Below are 24,727 nucleotides of genomic sequence, written 5' to 3' on the forward strand. Positions count from 1 at the left end.
GTTATTTATTTATGTTTTCTTTGCTCATGTCCACAGATTAATGAAGTTTTTGAAGTTTGGTTGAAGCAATTGTGAAGGATTGAAGTTATTGTGGAGTTTGATGAGTAGATTAATTTATTTGAATTCTTGGATTGTTTGTGGGTTGAATTATGTTGAACTATGGTGTTGAACTATGTTGGATGTTGTAAAACTTTTTTTGTTGAACTATGTTGGATGTTGGATGAATTATGTTGGATGTTGTATGAATTATGTTGTAGAACTATGTTGGATGAATTATGTTGAATTATGTTGGTTGAACTAATTTATTGATGGAATAGATAGATTTTTAACTTGAGCTGCTATTGTGTTGAATTTAGATGTTCTAATTGGCCAAGCTCTAGAAGTTGAATTTAGATGTTCTACAGGTTACTGAGTTCAGATTGCATGGTAATACTGCATTAGTATAATAGAATGACATCTATTGGGTCATATCACGTCATATAATTGTAGATATTATTTCTGTGGATTACATATGCTTCGTGCTAATTGTGCAGGACATTAAGAGGGAGAGATGGGCACTTACTGAGGAAAGGAGAACATATGCTGCTGCTGGATCACCTGAATTGCAAGTTTTCTGTGCCATACCACCAGAGGGTATTTCAATGGAACAATTGCAGGTTATGCATCTTTATTTTTAACTTTTGATTATTTTAATTTTGACTATTTCAGTTAATTTATAAATTAGATCTTTTTATTCTTTCATTCAAATTTTATAATTTGAATTATATTGTTTATAAACCGTCAAACCGCCCGAATTGCCAAGGCAAATACACTATTATTTGCCAACTGAACTGCCAGTTTTTGATAAAAAAAAATGACAAATTCTAATGACATTTTTATCAATCCGTCACCCGCCATACGATTTCTATTTTCCTTCTAAATCGTACCGACCCACACCGCGCACGCCCCTAGTGAGAAAGTTGTCCCACTTGCACAATACACGTTCACCAATAACACGTTCACTTGAGCCCCAAAAAACCACATGAGAAAGTTGTCCCACACACGCAAAAGCCTTCCCCATGTACCAATCTGCTAGTAGACTACAACTACCCCAAAAAGTGACGGGCCCCACTTGTAGACCAAGTACATGCATCCATGAACTCACAAAGTTATATATATATGGGGTGTTTGGGAAGAAAAAAAATAGCTTAATTTAAGCTGAAATTTACAAAAAGATAAAATAAATTAAAATAACTAATAAGATAAAATATCACATTAAATCCATAATCATTTCACTTTTTCTTTCACAAACATCACATCTAACCATAAAAAAATCCAATCATCTTTCCAAACACAAAAATTTTAACCTACTAAAATAGCCAAAAACTAAAATAACCTACTAAAACAACAACTTCCCAAACGAAGCCATAATATATATATATATATACAAAACTCAACTTTTTGAAGATCAAATCAAAATCCCACCAGCCCACACGCATGGGCGGGAAAACACACTGCCCGATGTGCGCAACAACCCACACGGGACCATATTCTAGCACACTGTAATAATGCGCCAGAGCCGGTATATGCCGCCATGGCCACCGCTGAAACAATAGTACACCAGCAACCAAATCACCAGTGAAATCAAACACACTACCATGGCCAGCAACCTTCCTATACGGCATTAAAACCGAGAGATAAGCCACACAGTCCCCAATTCTATCATCACAGCAGCATGCCGGCAACCCGTAAAACTCAGACCAGCGCCGGAAGTAATCCCACAGAACAACATATTCATGGTGTCACCAGAAGAAAACCCCAGCGATAATCCAGCATAACACCAGAAAAACCAAACTTCGTGAAGCCCTCCTCATAAGACAGACCCACAGTGCCGAGACACTGCCACGGATGGACTCCAACAAGAACAGACACCGACAATGTAGAAGACCGGTTTCAACACCTTCACAACATGATCAGAACTTCCCATCTTAAAGAATCCAAGATGGAAAGAACAGACATGAATAGAATAACACACCAACCAATGTTTGACAACATATGGCCGTAACAGATGATGCAAAAGAACAGCACCACAGCCCAAACTCACAAAAGTTCCTCTCCATTGATAACAAACCAGCCGAAAAGATTTGACCAGACCGGTAACTCACAAAAGTCACTCTCCTTTTAATAATATCCGAAATAATGCTTTTGGCCTTTGGAAGAATGTGGGACTTAAAGAAGTTCGAGCGAATGGGGAAGGATTTATGTTTTTTATGTTTGATACTGTGGAGTCTTGTGGTAGTGTTCTTGAGGGGGGACCCTGGTATATGGGAAATCAGTTATTGTTACTAAAGAAATGGAAGAGAATGATGAGACTCACTAAAGAGCATGTCTCACTAATTCCTGTGTGGATCAAGTTTTTTAATGTTCCTATGGAATACTGGGATTATGATGGGTTAAGCAGAATTTCTAGTAAAATAGGGATCCCTCTCTTTATGGACCATCTCACCTCCATTGGGAATATGGTGTCCTTTGCTAGAGTGTGCGTGGAAGTAAATGTTGACTCTGAGCTGCCTCAAAACTTTCATATTAGATGTGAGGATGAAGTTGTAGAGATTAGAGTGGAATACCAAAGCATCCCAATGAAATGTACCAATTGTAGAGTGTTTGGTCATGATACCAAAAACTGTATTACAACACAAGTGGCAAAATTGGTTCGGCTGCAGAAGGAAACTGTGAATGCCAAGGAGTCTGATGAGTGGCAATCTATAAAGTCCAAGGGTAAAGAGAAAGTGGGAGTGGTGGCGGAGGGGGACACTAGTAATCAACAGGAGGTGCACCAAACACCTCAAACCCCTCGAAGAAAAAGCTTGATCCCGGGAATTAATCAGGATGCTTCACTAAGGAAAATGCATGATGAGATACTTGGCTTAGCTGAAATTCTAAGCCCACAAGCTGAGCAAATCATTGAGATTGTGGAAAAAGACATTTTGGCAGCTAAAGAGGTTCAAATACCATCTGACACAAAAGAGGTCCAAGAGGTTCAAATACCATCTGACACAGAAGAGAAAATAGGAACTAGCAATGCTCTTCCACCAAAAGTCTTAGGCAGCAAAAAGAAGAAAGCAGCAGGGAAGTCCTCCGGCAGCCAAAGGAAGAAACACAGGTAATAGATTGCTATGTTTTGGGGGTTGATAGTTGTCTTAGTGTTTTATTTCTTTTATTATGGATTTTAAAATTTCATCTTGGAACATTAGAGGTCTCAATGATCCTCTAAAACATAAAGAAGTGAAGAATTTTGTCAAAAAAGAGGATTTGAAATTACTGAGCATTTTGGAAACTAAGGTTAAAAATTGCAATGAGCTAAGTATTTTTGGGAAATTTTTTAATAACTAGGGTCTTTTGTCTGACTCCAACTCTGAGTCTACTGGTCGTATCTGGATTTGTTGGGACCCTGATTTTTGTACTATCAACCCCATATATCAATCTGAGCAACTTATGTTTTGCGAAATTCACCTGTTAGAGTTTGACCTATATTTCCAAGCTGGGTTTGTCTATGCTGATAATAAACACTGTCAGAGAATTCCATTGTTCAGTAAAATGGTTGACCTTGCTTCCCAAAAGTCCAATGTCCCAAATTTTTGGATGGGGGACTTTAATGCTATAAGATACATCCATGAGAAGGTTGGGGGTTCTAATTCTTGGTCCAGTGATAAGGAGCTATTTAATACATCTATCCTCCAAGCTTCTCTGGATGATATCTCTTCTGTTGGTTGTCAGTTTACCTGGGTAAACAAGCAAACTGATGGTCATTATATAGCTTCCAAAATTGATAGGGTTCTTGTTAATGATACATGGTTGAAATGTTATCCATCTTCCTATGCTTGTTTTGACCCTGCTGGTCCTTCTGACCATTCACCTGCTATCCTGACTATCTTTCCTAAAGGTCCACCCTATAGGAAACCTTTTAAATATTTTGATATGTGGGCTACTCATCCTGATTTCCTCTCTATTGTCAGGGATGTGTGGGGCAAGTATATAAGGGGTTCTCCTATGTTTTAGATTTGTTGTAAACTTTGAAATTTGAAACCTGATCTGAAAAATCTTAATAAAAAAGACTTTAGTGATGTGTCTACTAGGGTCCTCTGTTCTAGGAATGAACTTGAGTCTATTCAAATTAAACTGGATAAAAACCCTTCAAATCAGGATCTTCAAGCTGCTGAGAGAGAAATGTATAAAAAATATATTGATCTCTGCTAGGTTGAAGAGAGTCTTGCTCACCAAAAATCCAGGATTTAATGGCTTAAACTTGGGGATAAGAATAGCTCCTTTTTCTTCAAATCTGTTGGAAATAACAACACTAGGAGCAGAATCAACTGTATCACTCTTGATAATGGTGAGAAGCTTACTAAACCACCTGATATTCATGAAGCCTTTGTAAACCACTTTTCTAACCTTTTTGGTAATATTGATAAGGGTAACTACAATGGCTCTGAGAGAGTTAAGTCTTTGATCAAGAGGAAACTCTCTCATGATCAGATGGTGAGCATGGCTAGGGATGTTACTGATGAGGAGATAAAAGATGTTTTCTGGTCTCTTAATCCGAACAAAGCCCCGGGACCTGATGGTTTCTCGGTTAGTTTTTTCCAAAAATCTTGGGATATCATTGGCCCTGAAGTTACTCAAGCCATTAGGGCTTTTTTTTTACTTCTGGTGAGCTCCTTAAAGAGGTTAATAGCACTATCATAGCTTTGGTTCCTAAAATCCCTAATTCTAAGAAATTGGGTAACTACAGACCCATCTCCTGCTATAATTCAATGTACAAGTGCATTGCTAAGATAATAGCTAACAGGATCAAAAATGTGCTTCCTCAGTTGATTGATCCTGTTCAATCAGCTTTTGTTCAAGGTAAGAGAATTGTTGATAATATATTCCTCTCTCAGGAACTCTTGAGGGGGTACCATAATAGTTCTCCTAGTCCTAAGTGTGCTATGAAAGTTGACCTTATGAAAGCTTATGATAATGTCAGATGGGACTTCCTTTTTGATGTTCTTAAAGCTATGTCTTTCCCATCTAGAGTGATTGGTTGGATCGAGGCTTGTGTTACTTCCACCTCTTTCTCTGTGTGTATTAATGGTAGTCTTCATGGCTACTTTCCTGGGGCTAGAGGTTTGCGTCAAGGGGATCCTATGTCCCCTTATCTGTTTGTTATTGTTATGGAGGTCCTGTCTCAAATCTTTCATGAGAAGGCTCTTGATCCCTAATTCAAATACCATTGGAGGTGTGAGAAAAATAAAATTGTTAACATTTGTTTTACGGGTAATCTTATGATTTTCTATAAGGGGCATGCTTCTACGGTGAATCTCATTAAGCAGGGCATTCTGGAGTTTAAATCCCTCTCTGGTCTGGCCCCGAACCTTAGTAAGAGCCAAGTTTTCTTCTCAGGTTGTAACCACAATCTGAAGAAGGAGATTCTGGATATTACCCATTTCACTGAGGGTAACTTGCCGGTGAGATATTTGGGTGTCCCTTTGATCACCACTAGATTGAAGGCTAGTGACTGCACTAGTTTAGTTACTAGCATTACTAAGAAGCTCAAATCTTGGACCAACAAGGTCATGTCTTATGCTGGGAGGGTCCAGTTAATTAAGTCTGTTTTATTCTCTATGCAAGTCTATTGGTCTTCTCTCTTTATTCTTCCTAAAAGAGTGATTAAGGAGATTGAGTCCTTGTGTAGAGCTTTTCTTTAGACTGGTTTGGAACTGAAACATACTGGGGCTAAAGTGGCTTGGGATAGAATTTGTGCTCCTGTCAAAGAAGGGGGCCTTGGGTTTAAAGATATGGATGTGTGGAATAAGGCTGCTGTGTCTAAGCATGTTTGGTTCTTAATTTCTAGTGGTGAACAATCTATGTGGTGCCAATGGGTTAAGTACTACCTTTTAAAAGGTAATTGCTTTTGGAGTGTAAAGACACCTAGTAATCCTTCCTGGGTTTGGAGGAAGCTACTATGTTTGAGAGATAGAATCTTTCCCCTTATCAAGTGGGAGGCTGGTCTTGGTAACAAGGTGTTCCTTTGGAAACTTCTTATCACAAGCACCTCATTTCAAATGGGTTAGAGAGAGAAGCTCTGACATCTCTCTAGAAAACCCTTGTTTTCTAGGGTTCAATACCTCATTGATTTGCGATGTCCGAAGTTAATGCTATCCCTGGTGAGATTAATGCGAAAGTTAATGATCCCTTTAGTTCCGTAAAATCTACTCTCGTGAACGAGAGTATTCGTTTGGGAGATTCTGAGTTAGAAAAACGGAGAGTCCCGTCTGTGTTCAAAACCATGAATGCTTCTTCAGCTAAAATGGTCAGTTCATCCTCCCTAGGCAGGAATATTGTGTCCATCGTTGAGCAAGGCGTTTGTAATAACCCGACCCTCATATCTATTTCTAGTATATTTTCGATCTGTTATTCTGTGCATTTACTTGCTTTCTGTGAAAAGTGATCTATATCTGTGGCATTTTTATTAGTGTATTTGGAACCTCCCTATTTTATTTTGGGCTATTGATTGTGGTGGTAATATGATGGTAAAGTAAGATTGGATCAAAAACTTTAATTTGAATAATTCGTTTACGACCAACCGTCACTCTTTTGCCCTTTTCTTGTTCCACACTTGGAATTTGGATGTGAGGTTAGAACCATTGGAAAGATTATTTTCGGGGCTTCAATTTGGGCACAAGAATGACCTAAAACGGGGTCCGGATGAGAGAGTTACGCCTGTTTGAAGTTTTCATATCTGTGCTGAAAGCAGGACCGCACGTGCGGGAAATGCGGCGCACGTGCGGCGATGTGCGGGGCAGCAGCTCAAAAACGTGATTTTTGAGTCATTTCTTAGATTTTCTTTTCCTCTCTTCTTCTTCCCTCTTCCATGTCCGAAACCCTAGCTCCCAAAACTTTGATTTCCTCCACTTTTCTCAACAAATCAACCATGGATCTTGCATCAAGGATGGAGAATAAGAGGAGATCACCACTTTCTACCGAATGGAATTTCAAAATTTTTGAGGTATGCTGGGGTTCTATTATGGGGTTTAGAGTATGGTTTATGGGTTATGGACCTAGGGTGCCTAATAAATGGGAAGATTTGAAATAAAAAGTAATGGGTTAAGAAGATTTAAAATTTTATTTGAAATTTGTAGATTTCTTAGAAACCCTAGGTTGATTTTTGATGATAATCCATGATTTGGCCCAAATTGATAGTTGAATCATGAAAGTGGTAGGTTGAATTAGATGTGTTCAAGTTTAATTGGAATTTGGTTATGTTTGAAAATTATGTTTAAATTTTGCGATTGAACTTTGTTAAATGCATTGTAAATTATGTTTTAATAAAAGGGAAATTGGGGGAAAAGATTTATTGATAATGTGAATGATATAAATTCGATTATGGAATGTTGAAATGGAATTTAAGAATTCCTTTTGAGATATGTTGAATTGTGATGATTATTTGGGATGGTATTGACTATGTTGATATTAATTTTTGTGACCTAAAATGTGAAGTTTTCAAGAATGGGTTTAATCTCAAATCATTTTACTAAATATTTGTGGGCTTGCTTAATTATTAAATCAAGAGAATGATTTAATAGGATTTCTTATAGGGATGGGGAAATGTTTGGTTTTTAGTGGAAACACTAGAAATTTAAGGAGTTTTGGGGAACATGGAAATGTTCATAAAAATCCTTTCTTTCTTTGAATAGAAGAGGAATGGGTATAAATTCCATAATGTATTTTGTAAGACTAGTAATCTTTTATATATATATATATATATATTGAGTTGGAGAAGTAGGTTTGAAACTTCATGCTGCAAAATATTGTTTGCTCTGTTTTACATGCTTAACCCTCTAGTATTTCTGGAATTTGTGTTTGATGCCCTTAATGTATAAGTTGTTTACATGTGTAGGGCATAACCTGAGAAGGACAAGCACTCCGTTATAGCACTGTGAGTAGTAGTATCAATATCTGCTTTACATATGGCTAATGATTTTCATTAGCATTTCGTTTACGCAACCATGTTAATGTTTCAAGTATGCAACTATGTTAATGTTTCAAGTATGTATGTTAATGTTCAAGGATGTTCCAAGTATGTAAAGAAAGAAATGGGAAAGATAAAATACCTTCATTCTATAAGACTCTGGGCCTACGGCCATTCAATATAAGTTGTTATGATATGAAACAAAGTGCTACACGGAACTAAGTGCTACGACGTGAGCCACCTCTAGAATCCGTGTGAGACACCTCTTGAGTTCATACAAGAATTTACAAGGGCATTCTTAATGCCAATTTACAAGGGCTTAACGCCAATTTACAAGGGCATTCTTAATGCCAATTTGCAAGGGCTTTATGCCACCTTCCAAGGGCTTTATGCCAATGTTTAAGGGCTTTAAGCCACCTTTCAAGGGCTTTATGCCACCTTCCAAGGGCTTTATGCCAATGTTTAAGGGCTTTATGCCACCTTTCAAGGGCTTTATGCCACCTTCCAAGGGCTTTATGCCAATGTTTAAGGGCTTATGCCACACCATTCAAGGGCTTTAAGCCAACCATTATGTTCAAGCTGATATGTTTCAAGAAAGGGCCTATAAAGTGAAACAGACTCAGACAAATCATGTGGACTTTGCATTGTATGCTTAAGTATATGTTTTAAAGTTTGATAAGCATATGTTTTAAAGATTGATAAGTATATGTTTTAAAGTTTGGTAAGCATATGTTTAAAGATTGATAGGTATATGTTCTGAAGCTTAGTAAGTATGTGTTTTGAAGCTTAGTAAGTATATGTTTTGAAGCTTGGTAAGTATCTAAGGGCCTTGCGCCACTATGTTAATGGGCTTCGTGCCACCATGATTAAGGGTTTGTGCCACATTATACGAGGATATTAATCCAAACCATTATATTCAACCCAATATGTTTCATGATAAGATCTAAGTCTATAATGAATAAGAACAGATTCAGACTCGCATTGTGAATGCTGCATTAGTATACGAAAGTACATGTTTGAAGCTTTGAATACCAGGTTGGAACTTTACTTGGCATTGTAGAATTTCAGAAATTGCATGGTCCGCTCGAGCGGAGACCCATTTTCAGGAACATTTGAAAAGTTGCATTTAGTTCGTATGTCTATCCTCACTTATTTCCAAAGCATATTAGACACAATTTATGGTTCAATAAATATTGAGATGTTACGAATCCATGTGTATTTCTATTATACAATGTTTCAAGTTAAGCAGTATTTTATTTATGTATTACTATTCACTGAGCTTGGCTCACCCTCCGTATGTCTGTTCCTGTAGGTAACCAACCAGGACGTTCGTCCCCTTTTGTCAACCTTTATGAGTCCAGGCACTAAGCGAGATCACTCAGTTTTGTGAAGCTTTGTTAAGACATTGTCTTGTTTTTTTTTTTGATTACTCATTTAAGGTTAAATGTACATGACTTCAATGTTTTTGCATATGCCCAATCTTAGGGCTGGGGCTGTATATGTATATCTATATGACTGATGCTCACAGTATAATTTTGGTCTGTGACTGGTTATTATAATGTATATGATGCATGTGATCCTGGCATATTAGAGGTAGCTCAATGGAGTTTGTTATTATGTTAAATTTTAGTGCTTCCGCCAAGGCCCCATATATTACGTATAGCAGGTTAAGTGTCCGTTTCTGTATGGGTCATGCCCAAACTTTTAGGGGCGAGTTTGGGGCGTGACAGCGTTGCAGTGGAAAGTGATTCGGGGATGATGATCCCTAATCCTTCAAGTGTAGATGTGATGGGGCAGATCGATTTGTTAGAGTCATCTCGAGAGCGATCTGAACAGGTTGTAGAGGAAGATCGAACTGTGGATGTTCTGATCGGTGCTGATGTTGTTACTCGGGGTAAAATAGATCGTTTGGAAAAGCTTAAAGCCCCAATGATCTTAACTTCAGAGATGGTAGGTGGAGAGGTTGTCCCTTCGACTCCGATCGGTCAGATCTCTAACCCTACGTGGTCAGATAGTGTTGACAATGAAAGTAATAGATTCCAAAATCTTCCAGATAGCCTTGATGTTACAAGAAACAGAGGAGAAGGGACGAGTCGATCAGCTTTCGATGTCCTATCCGTGGGTGATAACCCTGAAATCCCTGAGGAGAATGTTCGTACCTTTCCTAACTAGTCTGATGGTCGAGGAAGGAGCGGAGGAAGTTACCGTGGGGCTAGAGGGGGTCGTGGGGGTAATGGAGGAAGGAGATTCGCGGATGATGGGGGGCCTATTTAGCCTCAGCAGAGGTCGTGGGCTAACGTTGCTTCTGCATCAACTCGCTCCAACATCAAACTAAGGTATATTCCCCCAACTCAAATTGATGATGCTGTTGTGGTTAATATGCCTCGGAGATCCGATCCATTGGAGAAATGGGACTCATGTTTGGTAGGTTATTTCATAGATAAGGGTGTTGGCTACAATTACCTTCGTAATAGCGCCTTTGGGTTGTGGAAAAACAAAGGTCTCAAGGAAGTTTTAACCAACGGGGATGGTTTTATGTTCTTTTTCTTTGATTCCCCGGATTGCTACAGGGAGGTGCTTGAAGAGGGGCTGTGGTATATTGGTGGTTACCTACTGTAACAAGCCCGCGGGGGGACCTCGCTACAGCTCGGACTCGACTTTTCGTAGTCACGGTTCTAAATCTGAACCAAAGAGTTCAAATCCGGCAAATCGTTTTAGGAAAACTGATTTTTGAGAGAAATGCCAAACATGGACTGCTTTGCCAGATACAGAGTCGCCACCTAAATATTTTATTTTGGGAAATTTAGGAAACCCTGACTCGGTGCCAAAAGGCCACGTGTCCGTCATCACCAAAGTTGCCTCGGCTCGGGAACTTGGGTACGATTGGGGAAGGTCACCTCGTGAGCACCCCCGCTCGCCCGGTCATAGACCGGCCTCTACTAACCATGATATCAATTTTTGAAAACTTTGTATGTCCCTATTCCGGTTTATTAGCCTAGGTTACTATGTGATGCACACGGCATACAAGTATAGACCCGGTCGTCCCAATTGGAACAAAACATCTCATGTTCGCTTTTTGAAAATGGTTTGCTACCCACAGATAGGCTTAAAACATTTGATGATTTATTCCAATTCAGATAACCCAACCTTCACCCACAGGCATTCAGGCAGTTATATCAAATAAGCACATAGCCTCATGGTAAACATGCTATTCATGGCAGCACTCACACGCATGCAAGGATGCTAAAGCATAAAACTCACCGAGTACTCCAAGCCAAAATAGAAACTATATTAGAAATCATGCATGATCCTAAGTATACAGAAATGCCTAATGCAACACATGCAAAATGCAACTATAGTAGGCTCGGCTATTCTAAGATGGTATATGAGATGTTACAACTACCATGTATTCAACTTTGAATTGAAAGTACAATGCAGTTAGTATGGTGCGCCGAGCCCGGTGCATGCGATACAGATGAATGATGCAAACATGCTGTCATACTGTATGCTAATTTAAACATGCCCTAATCTAACCATCGTAAGCGGATAAATAAAAGGGAAGAAAGACGTGGGGTTGGAAGACATACATCACACTCACCCACACTTATTACAGTTGTGCCCTCGCAGAGAGGGTCCGAATGAATATACAGTCCAAATATTATAGTCCGAAATAAAAGAATATTACAGTCCGAAATATTACAAAATTCTAATTAATAAATTAGCTATGAAATCAAATAGAACTGGCGTGCAAGCCAGGGACTGCTTTGCTTCTGATGGATGATGCATGTCCGGGTCGTCTTGCGCGGAAATCCACCGGAATGCCCCAATTAGCCTCTGTTTACACCTGTTCTTGAAATGCGTGCCAAGTCCAAAAAGTCGTTGATTCTCCGTTTTGCTGCAACAGAGAGCAGGAAAGGGGCATAGCAATGTATTTGCACAGATATATGCATGTCTCGATCCTCGTGCCACCAATCACGCATACCGAGGCATGATGGCCGAGGAGTCGAAATGCACAACTCAATGTAGGATGAATGCACATGAAACTACAGCTAAAACCTAACTCCATCATGGATAATCCGGAGTGTCGGTGACTGGGGAATTGAGACACATTCCGCCACTCGGAGTACGAAATGTACCTCGTTTCCCGTGCCCGGGCCAACTCCTATTCCGGACACAATGCAATATGCAACTAAGATATGATCCTAACATACACAGAATGCTATGGAAATGGGATGCCTCGAAGTGCGTGCACACGGGCACGCAAACCGAGGCAATGGCAGAATGCAATGAAAATGAGATGCCTCGAAGTACGTGCACACGGGCACGCAAACCGAGGCGGTGGCAGAATGCAATGAAAATGAGATGCCTCGAAGTGCGTGCACACGGGCACGCAAACCGAGGCGATGGCAGAATACAATGAAAATGAGATGCCTCGAAGTATGTGCACACGGGCACGCAAACCGAGGCGATGGCAGAATGCAATGAAAATGAGATGCCTCGAAGTAGGTGCACAAGGGCACGCAAACCGAGGCGATGACAGGATGCAATGGAATGATATGGAAATGACAAATGGGCTTATACCAACATGAGTGAGCCTCAGCCACACTCACATCGGATGCCGGCGGATAAAAAAAGAGTGCCTCGAAATGCGTGCACACGGGCACGCAAACTGAGGCAATGGCGGAATGCGATGAAATGACATGGAAATGACAAATGGGCTTATACCAACATGAGTGAGCCTCAGTCACACTCACATCGGATGCTGGCGGATAAAAAAAGGAGTGCCTCGAAATGCGTGCACACGGGCACGCAAACCGAGGCAATGGTAAAATATGATGAAACATGGCAAAAATGATATGCAAACATACTAACAGAATTTCAGAAACAAAATATGGGGGAAAAAAGTCCCGAAATGTAGCGAAAGGATACCAAATGCATGAAATTGTCCCGAAATGCAACACTAGGCGCCCGAAATGGCCTATAGCTATGCTAAACATGCACAACATGGACATTCAATGCAAAGACAGAAGCTAGACAGTCCCAAAAGATGCACTTTCACAGTTATAAACATGGCCAAACAGCAAGCACAGGTAAAGGAAAAATAGCATGCAAGAATAGGGGCCAAAAGAGGGGTAATGAAGCAAGTGATATAAGACAAACCCAAACTGAAAAATTTCCTTCTACAACACTGAAGATGGACCAAAAATATGAACATTCACAGTATATGGCAGCCTCAAAATCAGTATACAAATATGCTAAAAATGTGATGCAAAACAAGGCTCAAAAGGTGCTATAACATGAAGTATACAAAATAATCATCAAACAGGAAAAAAGTGTTGATGAAACATGAAGTATAGGCCAAAATAAGACCACTTTCAGTTCGGACCAAGGTCCAAAAACAGAAACAAAGAGGGCTACCAATTTATGCAAAAATGGGGCCAAATAAGGGATATAACTACAAGTGACACATGGAGACACCGAACAATGTTGAGCCCTTCTCCAATGTTGAAGAGGGGCTCAAAATAAGCCTCATATCAGTTTACAACATGCTCGAAAATAAATTTCTCATGGGTCAAAAATAGCATGCAAAACTATGACATACAAGATGATCAATGAAGCAAGTGTGTCATGGAGGGCTCAAACAGGGTTGAGCCCTTAATGAAAAGTGAAGATGAGCTCAAAATATGACCCTTTTCAGTTAGGGCCGGAGCTTGAAACCAAGAGGAAGTGGGGCTTAGAAATAGATCAAGAAAAAGGGTCAAAAGGGTAAAAGTGGTACTTACCCTTGAAGATTCAAACTTTTGTTGCTTCTTGGATGGATTTGCAGCTTCTTTAGCCTTCAAGAACCCTTCCTTGCTGCTGGAAATTAGATGGTGGTGGTAGAGCTTGGTGGTGTAGAAGGAATGATGGTTAGGGACTTAGGGTTTTTTGAAGAATTGAGAAGGAAGAAGATGGAGTTGGCTATGGAGACTTGAAGAGTAAATTTTCTAACCCTTACAAAGGAGGCCACCAGCTGGTTATAAGGATCAAAAAGGGGGTGTAAAGGTGGGGGAGAAGGAGAGCAAAACTCCCCCACAAAATATCCCCCGGATACAGAAAATATCTGGGGGATATTGCCCCACAGCTGTAAAGTGCACAGTGCAAGGAAGCAGGCCGACCCATTGCTTTTGCTGGAGGTGGCCGGCCGGCCACACCCCCTAGCCGGCCGGCTAGGGGTCAAAAGGGTCAATATGATTTTCTGGCCGGCCAGATACTGGAGAGGTACCCCTATGTATGTACAACACAACCATGTGGTTAAAAGTCCAAGAAAGTGGGTCCAAGGGGTTCAACATTGGCTCGGAAAGAGGGGGTCAAAAGGGTCAAGTTGAATTAATGGCCGGCCATGAACTTTTAGTGGCCTCTCAGGTGTGTAGATCACAGATATGTGGTTCAAAGTTCGAGAAAAAGGGTCCAACGGGTTCAACATTAGCCCGGAAGAAAGGGGTCAAAAGGGTCAGGTGACCTTAATGGCCGGCCACCAACTTTTAGTGGCCTCCCAGATGTGTAGATCACAGATATGTGGTTGAAAGTTGGCAACGCTAGCTCCAAGGTATTCAACATTAGCCCGGAAGTTGGAAAAAACGGGCGCCGGGAGGCTCCGGAGGAGAGATATCTGGCTGCTGCAACATTTACTAGTCTCCCACCCTTCAGTGACCTTCCTCGTGATAAAACAGAGGTACCTGCCAAAAATAAACGAAAACCGTTGCAAAACGAACGTTCCGGGGCCAAAACACGCAGTTCGGGGTCCCGAAAATGGGCTGTTAAGCACCGAAAGTGGCATTCGGCCACGAAGTGGGTTTCTCAGCCCCCAGTGTCCCTCAAAAGGGATGAAATAAGATGTATGCCAAAAATTAGAGCAATAGGAGACGGTTAAGCGGTCCCGAACCGAGGCACACGGCCTGACGGCTCCGAAAACCGGGAACCGGACTCCGAAATGGGAAAAATGGCCTACGGCCACCAAATATAGCCTACGGACATTGAGAGATGGTCTACGGGACCTCTCCCTCCCCTCAGGAAAAGAAACAAAGAAAACCGAGCCTGGTTCGCAAACCGAGGCAAGGCACAGAAAAGGGTTCGGAAGTCCGGAGGCAGGGCTCACGGCCGCAACTCCGAAACTTCTAAACAAGCACATTATGCAACATCACCAAGTGCTCAATCGGTGACGTCTGAGTCTTAGGGTCGGTCAAAAATGGGGTGTCTACACCTACTCATCCTAAAACAATGGAAAATGATGGTGAAGTTAGCCAAGGAAAAATCCACCAAGATTCCGGTTTGGGTTAAATTTTTCAACATTCCATTGGAGTATTGGGATCCAGATAGGCTTAGTAGGATTGCTAGTGCTATTGGTAGTCCCCTTTGCATGGATCAACTCATAGCTAGAGGATCCAGGGTGGCTTTTGCCAGGATCTGCATTGAGATAGAGGCTACCTCCAAACTACCCACCTATTTTCAGATTCGCTGTGAAGAGGAAGTAGTTCTGATCCGTGTTGAATACCAAGACTTGCTTTCCATCTGCCAACATTGCCAAATCTTTGGACATGAAACTCAAAAGTGTGTCTAAATAGGTGGCTCACCTAATTGCTCTCCAAAAGAACTCTGAGGATGCAATTGAGGTGCCAGAAGAGGAATGGACTACTGTCCAAGCCAAAGGGAAGAGAAAAGTGGGGGATCCGGATCTAGTTATCTCTGAAAATGTGGATGTTCCTCCTCCGGTGCCTAATGCTCCTACAACAACCATTCCCGAAGTGGATCCTACTCCAGCTATGGAAGTGAGCTTATCAGAGGAAGAGTTAGAGACAACAGGGAATGATGTTACATTGTTTCAAGACAGTGTTATGGAACTAACTGTAGTGGTGCTTCCGCATGCAGCAGAACTATTGGAGGTAGTGATTGCTGATACCATTCCAGCTAAGGTGAGTTCATCTGGGGCTGCTCTACCCCACAAGGCTAATCAAGCTCAAAGTAGCAAATCCTCTGGCAAAGGTAATAGCAGTCAGAGGAAGAAGAAGAAGTAACTGTTGTTTCAGTTGGTTAAGGGATGTCGGTCTTTTTGTTTTTGTTTCCAATGACTTTTAAAATTGCTTCATGGAATGTTAGAGGGTTGAATGATTCCTCTAAACATAAAGATCTTAAAAAATTTGTGCTTAATGAAGATATCCATGTCATTGGTGTTTTGGAGACCAAAATTAGACATAGTAATGAAAATAAAATTTTTAATAATTGCTTTGGTAATTGGTCTTTTCTGTCTAACTCCCAACCAACTGAAACTGGTAGGGTGTGGTTGTGTTGGAACAGTGAGATTTGCGATGTTAAACTATGTTCGATGTCTAACCAACACATTTTTGTGAAATCTTGGTTCTGGCGACTAAAGCCAGTTTTTTTGCAACATTTGTTTATGCTGATAATAAACATACTGTGAGGAAAACCTTTTTTGAAAAAATGGTTCGCATCTCCCGTGTTAAGTCCAATTCCCCTTGCATTTTCCTGGGTGATTTTAATGCCATTAGATATCGCCAGGAAAAAGTGGGGGGCTCTGACGTTTGGTCTAATGAGAATGAAGAATTTAACACCTACATTAACTCATCTGAATTGACTGATCTCTCTTATGGTGGTTGTCAATTTACGTGGGCTAATAAGAGAGGTACTGGTGACTATATTGCTACTAAAATTGATAGGGTGTTAGTTAACGAGGACTGGCTGGACAAATTTCCTGAGTCTAGTGCTTCTTTCTTTCCATCTGGAATTTCAGATCACTCCCCTGCTGTTGTTAATACCAGTGAGACCAAAACCTCTTTTAAAAAACCTTTCAAATACTTTGATTTTTGGTCTAAGCATCCTGATTTTCTGAGTTGTGTGTCTGCTACCTGGGATCCATATATTAGAGGTGTTCTTATGTTTAGGGTTTGTCAAAAGCTGAAACAGCTCAAAACTGCCCTCAAGCTGTTGAATAAAAAAGACTATAGTGACATTTCTATTAGAGTTCAAGTTTCGAAAGATAGTTTGGATTCTGTCTAGATCAAGCTTGATAAAGATCCTCTGAATTGTGGCCTCCAAGTTCAGGAGAGGGAGGAGTACAAGAATTATCTAAACCTTAGCAAGGTGGAGGAGAGTCTTGCTCTCCAAAAATCCAGAATTCAATGGCTTAATTTGGGGGATAGGAACAGTAGCTTCTTCTTTAGGTTGGTCAGGAATAACATAAATACAGGTAAAATTTTGAGTGTTGAGTTGGGGGATGGCAATAGAACTACAAAAATCAGTGACATTCATAATGCTTTTGTTCAATTCTATACCAACCTCTTTGGCTCCCCCTTTGCGGACCAGTATAATGGCCTTGACAGAATTAAATCTTTGGTGAAAACTAAGGTATCTTTGTCTCAGTCTACCATGCTTGCTAGGCCGATTTTTGATGCTGAGATTAAGGATGTCTGTAATGACCCTCACACTGTCCTAACCACACTCATATGCATTTACATGATTTTGTTTTGTTTAGCTTGAATTTCAAGTCTTGTCCTTGTTTTGCTTAAGTGTTGCGGCATGCTTTGTACCCTGCTTGGTGTGAATTTAGCCGAAGTCATCCTGAGCCTAGGTCACCTCTGAACCCCTTATATCTTGGAAATTTACTTTGGTTGAGTCCACCTTCGCCCTGACATGTTGGCCGAGGTGTCACTATCTAGGCCGAGGTGTTCATCGCCGAGGCCGAGATGTGTATTATCTAGGCCGAGATGTTACCCTTGAACCCTAGTGATCTTGTTCCTGGATTGGTACGACCTAGACCAAGGTGTGGCACATCTAGGCCAAGGTGTGGCACAGCTAGGCCAAGTGTTGTCCTTTCTACCCGATGTCCTTGCCCTTTGCTTGCCGAAGTCTTGTTGTTAGCCGATGTCGTTACTTGTCGGAGTGCTCTTGCCACCTAGCTTGTTGAGTACACTTTGTCATAGTCTTGTCTTTTCACCCAGTCACCTTTTTGAGTAGAACCAACCAGCCGTTGCCACGTACCCCTGCAGAGGGTTAAGTCAGCCGACAGACCCAGAAAATATACATTTTGTATTATATCTTTGCCCTGTAGAGAGAGAAACTCTAGGAAGAAGAAGAAGTTTTAGAGTGAGAGAGTGGGCTTTCGAGCTTGATTCCTAGAGAGCAAACCGTTAGATTCGTGTATTGAGGTTAGATTCTTGATTTACTCTTGTCGTTCTATATGTTTATCTAGCTGCATTGCACGATCGAACCTGTTCTGCACGTCATGCATTGATTTAAAGTTGGTTTTAGAAAGAGAAAATAGTGTTCATGTGTTCTTGAAGAAAAAGTCTTGTTTGATCCGAAAGTTTGCATTAAGATTCATGTTTTTTTTGTGTTTGTTCTCACAAGATCCTTGAATATGGGTACCTAGGTCCATGTTTTGAATGCATAGCATGAAATCTCAGATTTTGTAATAGCAAATTATGATCTCAGCATTCATCTTTCTCATGTTCATGTTCTTCATGTTCGACATGTTCTTTAAGAGAGGGAAACCCAGATTTTCCCGACCTTATTTCCTTGAATGTGGCCATCGAGGCAACACCTCGGCAAGGAGGTGTGGGACCTCAGCCTAGACCTGGTAGTCGCCCAGCATGTTTTCCCGAGATGAGAAACAGTGTTTTGTTTTGACTTGGCTTGGTTTTGAAGGATGCCGAGATCATTTGCATGCATGCAAGACTTGTTTTGAGTAGTGCATTCAATAAACTTTGCCACGTGTTTGTAGGACTTGGACTTGCCTTGACCCCGACGTTTGAAGAACTAGGTGAGTGGTATTTCTAATAAAGTTATGTTATTAAGTTTTGATAAAGTTTTGCCTTGCTTGTTTTGGAAAAGTATTTGTTAAGCATGAATGATTATCCCCCTTTTTGTGTATCAAGTATTAGCTTCGATTTTGACAATCTTTGGAAGTTCGTACGTGCTAGGGGACTCTAAGCATTTGTAGCACAATCTTTGAAAGTCTGTACGTGCTAGGGGACCCTAAGCATTTGTAGCACAATCTTTGGAAGTCCGTACGTGCTAGGGGACTCTAAGCATTTGTAGCACAATCTTTGGGAGTCCGTACGTGCTAGGGGACTCTAAGCATTTGTAGCACAATCTTTGGAAGTCCGTACGTGCTAGGGGACTCTAAGCATTTGTAGCACAATCTTTGAAAGTCCGTACGTGATGGGGTACTCTAAGCATTTGTAGCACAATCTTTGGAAGTCCGTACGTGCTAGGGGACTCTAAGCATTTGTAGCACAAACTTTGAAAGTCCGTACGTGCTAGGGGACTCTAAGCAATTGTAGCACAATCTTTGAATGTGTTATCCCTTGGAACTTGAAAACCTTGAAAGACCTTGATTGTTGAGACTTGAAAGATTTGTTAGAAAAACTTGTTTGCTCCTCGATTTTGTACAAGATGTGACGTGCCTTGATTTGATAAAGATTTTGGAAATCATTCATGTAAACCCCTTTATTATTTATACCATTCACTGAGTATCCAAGCTCACCCTCTCTATATATATATGTAGGTGACGAGCAGGACGGCGGTGACGCCTAGATGTACTTGCCACTTGTTTTGGATTTTGCACTTTTGCAGCATCTTGAAGATTATGCTTCTTAGTTGTATTTCATTGTATTCTTGTATTTGATGGCTGAGAAGCCTTTTGGTCAAGATGTATTTTTGTACTTCATTTTTGTTGTAATTAAAGCTATGTAATGATGTATGCCATTCCATTTAACTTATGCACTACTCTTATGGACTACTTAGCTTTGAATTTATTGCTTCCGCATTTGTAAGCCCCATATGTATACTCTGTTTGTGTGTGAATTTTGAAAGTTGGCCTTCGGTAACCCCGGATTACTGGCCATCACGGCACCATTCTACTAGGGGCGGAATGGGGTCGTGACAATGTCTTTTGGTCCCTTAAGTCCAATAAGGCCTCGGGTCCTGACGGTTATTCGGCGGGCTTTTTTAAGAGCTCTTGGGACATTGTGGGTAAGGAGGTCACCCTTGCTATAAGATCTTTTTTTGATACTGGTAAACTTTTCTCTGAGGTTAACAGTACGATCATAGCTCTTATTCCTAAAATCCCTAACCCCATGAAGGTTGGGGACTATAGGCCTATCTCCTGTTGTAACACGATCTATAAGTGCATAGCCAAGATCATTGCCAATAGAGTTAAGATTGTCCTTCCGAATCTTGTTGACCCTGTGCAATCAACTTTTGTCTAGGGTAGAAGGATCTCGGATAACATCTTTTTGTCTCAGGAGATAATGAGGGGTTATCATAGAGATTCTAAAATTCCTAAGTATGCTATGAAGGTGGACATTATGAAAGCCTATGATAATGTTAGGTGGGAATTTATTCTTGACATCTTGTCGGCTATAAACTTCCCTCCCTGTATGATTATTTGGATCAAGGCTTGTATGACGAGTCCTTCTTTCTCAATCTGCATTAATGGTAGCCTTCATGGGTATTTCAAAGGGGCTAGAGGGCTTCAACAAGGGGATCCGATGTCCCCTTACTTGTTTGTTCTGGCTATGGAAATCCTAGCTAGAATTCTTGCTGAAAAAGCTTGTGATCCCCTATTCAAGTTTCATCGGCGGTGTGATAGAACCAAGATTGTCAATCTCTGCTTTGTTGATGATCATATGATTTTCAGTAAAGGTGACACTGGCACTGTCAACCTTATCATGCAAGGCTTAGAGGAGTTTAGATTGTTGTCTGGTCTCACCCCTAGTCCTAGTAAGAGTAATATATTTTTCTCGGGGTGTAGTAGTGAGCTTAAAAGTGACATTCTTAGTATTGCCAAGTTTACTGTGGGCACTCTTCCGGTGAAATACCTGGGTGTGCCTTTGATCACCACAAAGCTTAAGGCTACTGATTGTCAAATTCTGATTGAGAGGATCACTACGAGGATTAAGAGCTGGACAAATAAACTTCTTTCTTATACGGGCAGAGCTCAACTTATCCAGACTATCCTTTTTTCAATGCAAGTCTATTGGTTTTCCCTTTTTATCCTCCCAAAAAAGGTTATTAGAGAGATTGATAGCATTTTGAGATCTTTTCTCTGGTCTGGTGTTGAGTTGAAGATGCATAGTGCTAAGATCGCTTGGAATAATGTTTGTAAGCCTAAAGGTAATGTTTGTAAGCCTAAAGGTGAAGGGGGCTTAGGGTTTAAAGAGATGGGTGTTTGGAATAGGGCGGCTGTTGCTAAGCATGTTTGGCTTTTGTTCTCTGGAGGGGAAGGATCTATGTGAGGCCAATGGGTTAAGTCCTACTTACTCAAGGGTAAAAGCTTTTGGCATGTTAAAATGCCTAGTGACACCTCATGGGTCTAGAGGAAAATTCTGTCTCTTAGAAAAAACATCTTCCCTGTTATCAAGTTTAAGATTGGTAATGGGGAGAAGGTGTTTCTATGGTTTGACAAATGGCATCCTTTGGATTCCTTATGGGATAGGTTTGGGCATAGGATATTGTATGACACGGGTCTTCCTTTCAATTCCAAAGTTAGTGCTGTCATCTCTAATAATGATTGGAAGTGGCCTATTGATAACTCTTGGGAGATCAAGGAGTGGATTTCTTCTACTCCTCTTGATCTTAAACCTAGTAGGGATAGCCAAGATTGTCCTATCTAGAACCTGACTGTGGATGGGATATTTACTATACAATCTACTTGGGATTATTGGAGGGACAAGGGTACCAAAGTGCCTTGGGCTAATCTTGTTTGGGGTCCTCCTTCCACTCCTAGGGTCAGTTTTGTGGTCTGGATGGCTATTCGTGAGAGATTAAACACGGGGGTTAGGCTGCATCTGTTCGGCCTTGTTCCTAATCCTACTTGCCCTTTTTGTCACGGTCCTGAGGAGAATCACTCTCATTTGTTTTTCAGGTGTGTGTATTTCTCTAGGATCTAGGGAGCCATCCAGGTCAAGTGTAACATTAGTTGGCCCCAATTATCTTGGCTGGAGTCTGTGGTCTACGCTACTAAGTCCATTAGAGGTAAAACTTTGAAGTCTGCTCTTATGAAACTCTCCTTTCTATGTATTGTCTACCAGATTTGGATAGAAAAGAATAGGAGGATTTTTAGCAAGGAGTTTAAACCAGAAGAAATTGTGACTAATCTTATTATCCAGATGGTTAGAGGTAGGATGCTCTCTATGTATAATTTGGTTCACTCTGCAGGTGATGCATGGTATCTGGCACAATGGAATTTACCTACAACAATTATGAAGCAGCCCCAAGACAACAATGCTGGGAGCAGATTGAGTGTGGAAAGTGTACCTATATTGAGGGTTGTGTGTGGGGGAACAAATATTGTGGGATTTCTAATTGGGTACTCTTTTGCAGATAAATATCATGGATGCTTGTTCCAATTTGATGATGACTTTCTACTCTCTAGCATGTTCAGAGAATTTCATATGTGGGCGAGTGAAGTGAGCCAAGATATTTTATTCCTACATTGTGGGTTGAGGGGAGTGAGGTTGTTCTTAACTTTATTCCTAATGGTTATTATATATTATAATTTTTATGTGCAGGTTAGGGAAGCTCATTTTTACAACAAACCAATTGAGATCATGAGTGAGTTGGAGAGATGTGGGCCTAGTGAAGTGAGAACATATACTGTGTGGAGTGTTATTATTAGATGTGGGTTGAGTGATGGGAGGTCTCATATACTTAGTATACTAGTCCTCCTTCTCTATGATGTCACATGTAATATTGGCACTTACTCTTCACTTCTCTATGGGCAGGTTAAGCTGAAACATGTATGGTGGTGTGGAGGTGGCTACAATTTGCACCCTTCGTGGCAGTTTCTTTCTATTTGGGGTTGTTATTGGGCTTTGGCTGCAAGTTGCGCCGGGTCTAGACATCTCATTGGGATTATCAGTTGTCTTGCATTTTGGTTGTATATTCGCTTTTGTATTTTGTTAGTTATTTTGGATATTGTAAATATTTTCCTTACTTGGGCTGTTTGTATTTTGCATTGGTTACGCTGGAGCCTTACAGTAGGGTTGGACTATTGGCGTGCTATGATGCATGTTAGAATTTTACCGACTCAGTTTTACGTTTTGGCTGGTAAGGAGCTTGTACAAGACCCCTATCTATTTAGGACATGGATTTTGAACAAGTTATTTAGTCTGTTCTCTTGGTATGACTAGTCGGGTTCTTGAATTTGGCCTTGGCAGGTTTCTGTTGGTTTCGGTCTTCTAGCCTCTAGCTTGGTTGTTTATTTTTTTTTTTCTAGTCTTGCTTGTTGTTCTCTTGCGTTGTTGTTAGCTTGTGGTAGGGCCTAGGGTATGCCCCTTGTATTCGTGTAAATTTTCCCTGCTTTATTTTATTTCTTATTCACCCCCAAAAAAAAAAAGGTGTTCCTTTGGCATGACAATTGGCATCCTTTAGGTTCCCTGTGGGTTAAATATGGGGCTAGATTGCTGTATGATACGGGTCTCCTGAGCCAAGCTAAGGTTGACTCTATCATCTCTGACATGGGTTGGCATTGGCCTAATGCATCTTCTTAGGAAGTGAAGGAAATTTTTGGGCACTCTCTCCCTCTCATGGTGTCCACCATTAGAAGTAGGGATGAAGTTGTTTGGCTGCCTAGCAAGGATGGGTTGCTTACAATTGGGTCTGCTTGGAATCACTGGAGAAAGAAGTGGCCTAAGGTTCCTTGGGCTGATGTTTTATGGGACCCTCGCAATATCCCTAGGGCTAGCTTTATAGTTTGGATGGCTATCTTGGGGAGACTGAATACTGGTGACAGACTTGTTAGCTTTGGCATAAATCAGAATTCTATCTGCTAGTTTTGTAACCAAAATGGGGAAGATCACCAACACCTTTTCTTCCAATGTCCTTTTTCCCTTAGAGTGTGGACTGCAATTCAAGATAAATGCCAAGTAAATTGGCATAATGTTCTTTTGAATGGACTTCCTAAGGTGGTGGCTGCTAACTATAGAGGGACTTCCTTAGCCACAATCATAAGAAGATTGAGTTTCTGCACCTCTGTTTATCGTATCTGGCTGGAGAGGAATAATAGAACATTTTGTCATGAAAATAAACCTGAAGAATTGGTGATTAAAGGTATTGTTTCTTTGGTCAGATACAGAATTTTGTCTCTTTCCAACATTAGAAGATCTCAAACTGATGAGTGGTTTCTACAAGAGTGGAGGCTTCCTGCTTCCATCCTTAAATGAGTGCATTATTGTGGGTTGAGTTGTTGGTGAGCAAATACATGAGGGTCAAGTGTTGTGAGCCATATAGTGAGGAAATTTCTATATTCATATATGATTGTATCTAATGTGTTTTTTGCAGGTTTCCAGGTCAGGACATGAGGGTTGAGTGTAGTGAGCATATAAGCATATAAGTGCTGTGAGGAGTGTTGTTAGGTGTGGGTTGAGTGAAATAGCCCAAAATTATTTTCCTAACGTTGCTGCAGGTTCGTATTGCTGGTACAAATATAGGGAGTTCTTTGCGTTGAGGGTTGAGTGATAAAGATCATAAATTTTTGCTTGTTTGGCTGTTGTTTCCTAACCTGCTGCTTTGTTGAGTGGTTATAATTGTGGGTTGAGTGACAAAAGAACTTATATGAGTGAGAATTGTTGCGGGTTTTCTTTCTTTATTTATTTTTCTTAGCTTTATTACCATATCTTTACTCGAGATTGTATAAATTCTAATCACTAATTACTAATCTGAATTGGATCAGTGTAA

General features: G+C 40.7%; 2 protein-coding genes and 1 long non-coding RNA gene across 3 annotated transcripts; all 3 read left to right on the forward strand.

Moving 5' to 3' along the window:
- The first annotated feature begins 393 nt into the window (after positions 1-393).
- Positions 394-5,240, forward strand: LOC145803438 (uncharacterized). The gene is made up of 8 exons (XM_082896709.1): positions 394-426; positions 534-656; positions 2,199-3,142; positions 3,234-3,321; positions 3,373-4,010; positions 4,116-4,208; positions 4,302-4,611; positions 4,707-5,240. The coding sequence occupies exons 1-8, from the start codon at positions 394-396 to the stop codon at positions 5,238-5,240; spliced, it is 2,763 nt and encodes a 920-aa protein (XP_082752835.1).
- A 1,524-nt stretch (positions 5,241-6,764) lies between these two features.
- Positions 6,765-9,578, forward strand: LOC145804100 (uncharacterized). Its single transcript, XR_014345700.1, has 3 exons — positions 6,765-7,027; positions 7,919-7,957; positions 9,303-9,578. It is a non-coding gene; the product is annotated as an uncharacterized LOC145804100 (long non-coding RNA).
- A 6,890-nt stretch (positions 9,579-16,468) lies between these two features.
- On the forward strand, positions 16,469-24,497 carry LOC145803439 (uncharacterized). Its single transcript, XM_082896710.1, has 11 exons — positions 16,469-16,930; positions 17,045-17,392; positions 20,080-20,130; positions 20,257-21,246; positions 21,367-21,652; positions 22,208-22,458; positions 22,561-22,788; positions 23,542-23,787; positions 23,956-24,100; positions 24,332-24,339; positions 24,456-24,497. Exons 1-11 carry the CDS (start codon positions 16,469-16,471, stop codon positions 24,495-24,497), a joined length of 3,057 nt encoding a protein of 1,018 aa, XP_082752836.1.
- The last annotated feature ends 230 nt before the right edge of the window (positions 24,498-24,727 follow it).

The sequence above is a fragment of the Camellia sinensis genome, chromosome 12 (genome assembly GCF_055761805.1).
Source record: "Camellia sinensis isolate YWXY chromosome 12, ASM5576180v1, whole genome shotgun sequence".
NCBI classification, from domain to species: domain Eukaryota; kingdom Viridiplantae; phylum Streptophyta; class Magnoliopsida; order Ericales; family Theaceae; genus Camellia; species Camellia sinensis.

What these genes read in the sequence shown, in the direction of transcription:
- LOC145803438 (XM_082896709.1), top strand. Translation starts at nt 394, where the DNA reads ATGTTCTACAGGTTACTGAGTTCAGATTGCATG. An exon ending in TACTGAGTTCAGATTGCATG is followed by an intron (nt 427 to 533) that starts GTAATACTGCAT and finishes CTAATTGTGCAG; the next exon opens with GACATTAAGAGGGAGAGATG. An exon ending in AGCCAAAGGAAGAAACACAG is followed by an intron (nt 3,143 to 3,233) that starts GTAATAGATTGC and finishes TTGGAACATTAG; the next exon opens with AGGTCTCAATGATCCTCTAA.
- LOC145803439 (XM_082896710.1), top strand. Translation starts at nt 16,469, where the DNA reads ATGGTTCGCATCTCCCGTGTTAAGTCCAATTCCCCTTGCATTTTCCTG. An exon ending in TTCATATGTGGGCGAGTGAA is followed by an intron (nt 22,459 to 22,560) that starts GTGAGCCAAGAT and finishes TTTTATGTGCAG; the next exon opens with GTTAGGGAAGCTCATTTTTA. An exon ending in GGCAGGTTAAGCTGAAACAT is followed by an intron (nt 22,789 to 23,541) that starts GTATGGTGGTGT and finishes GCATCTTCTTAG; the next exon opens with GAAGTGAAGGAAATTTTTGG.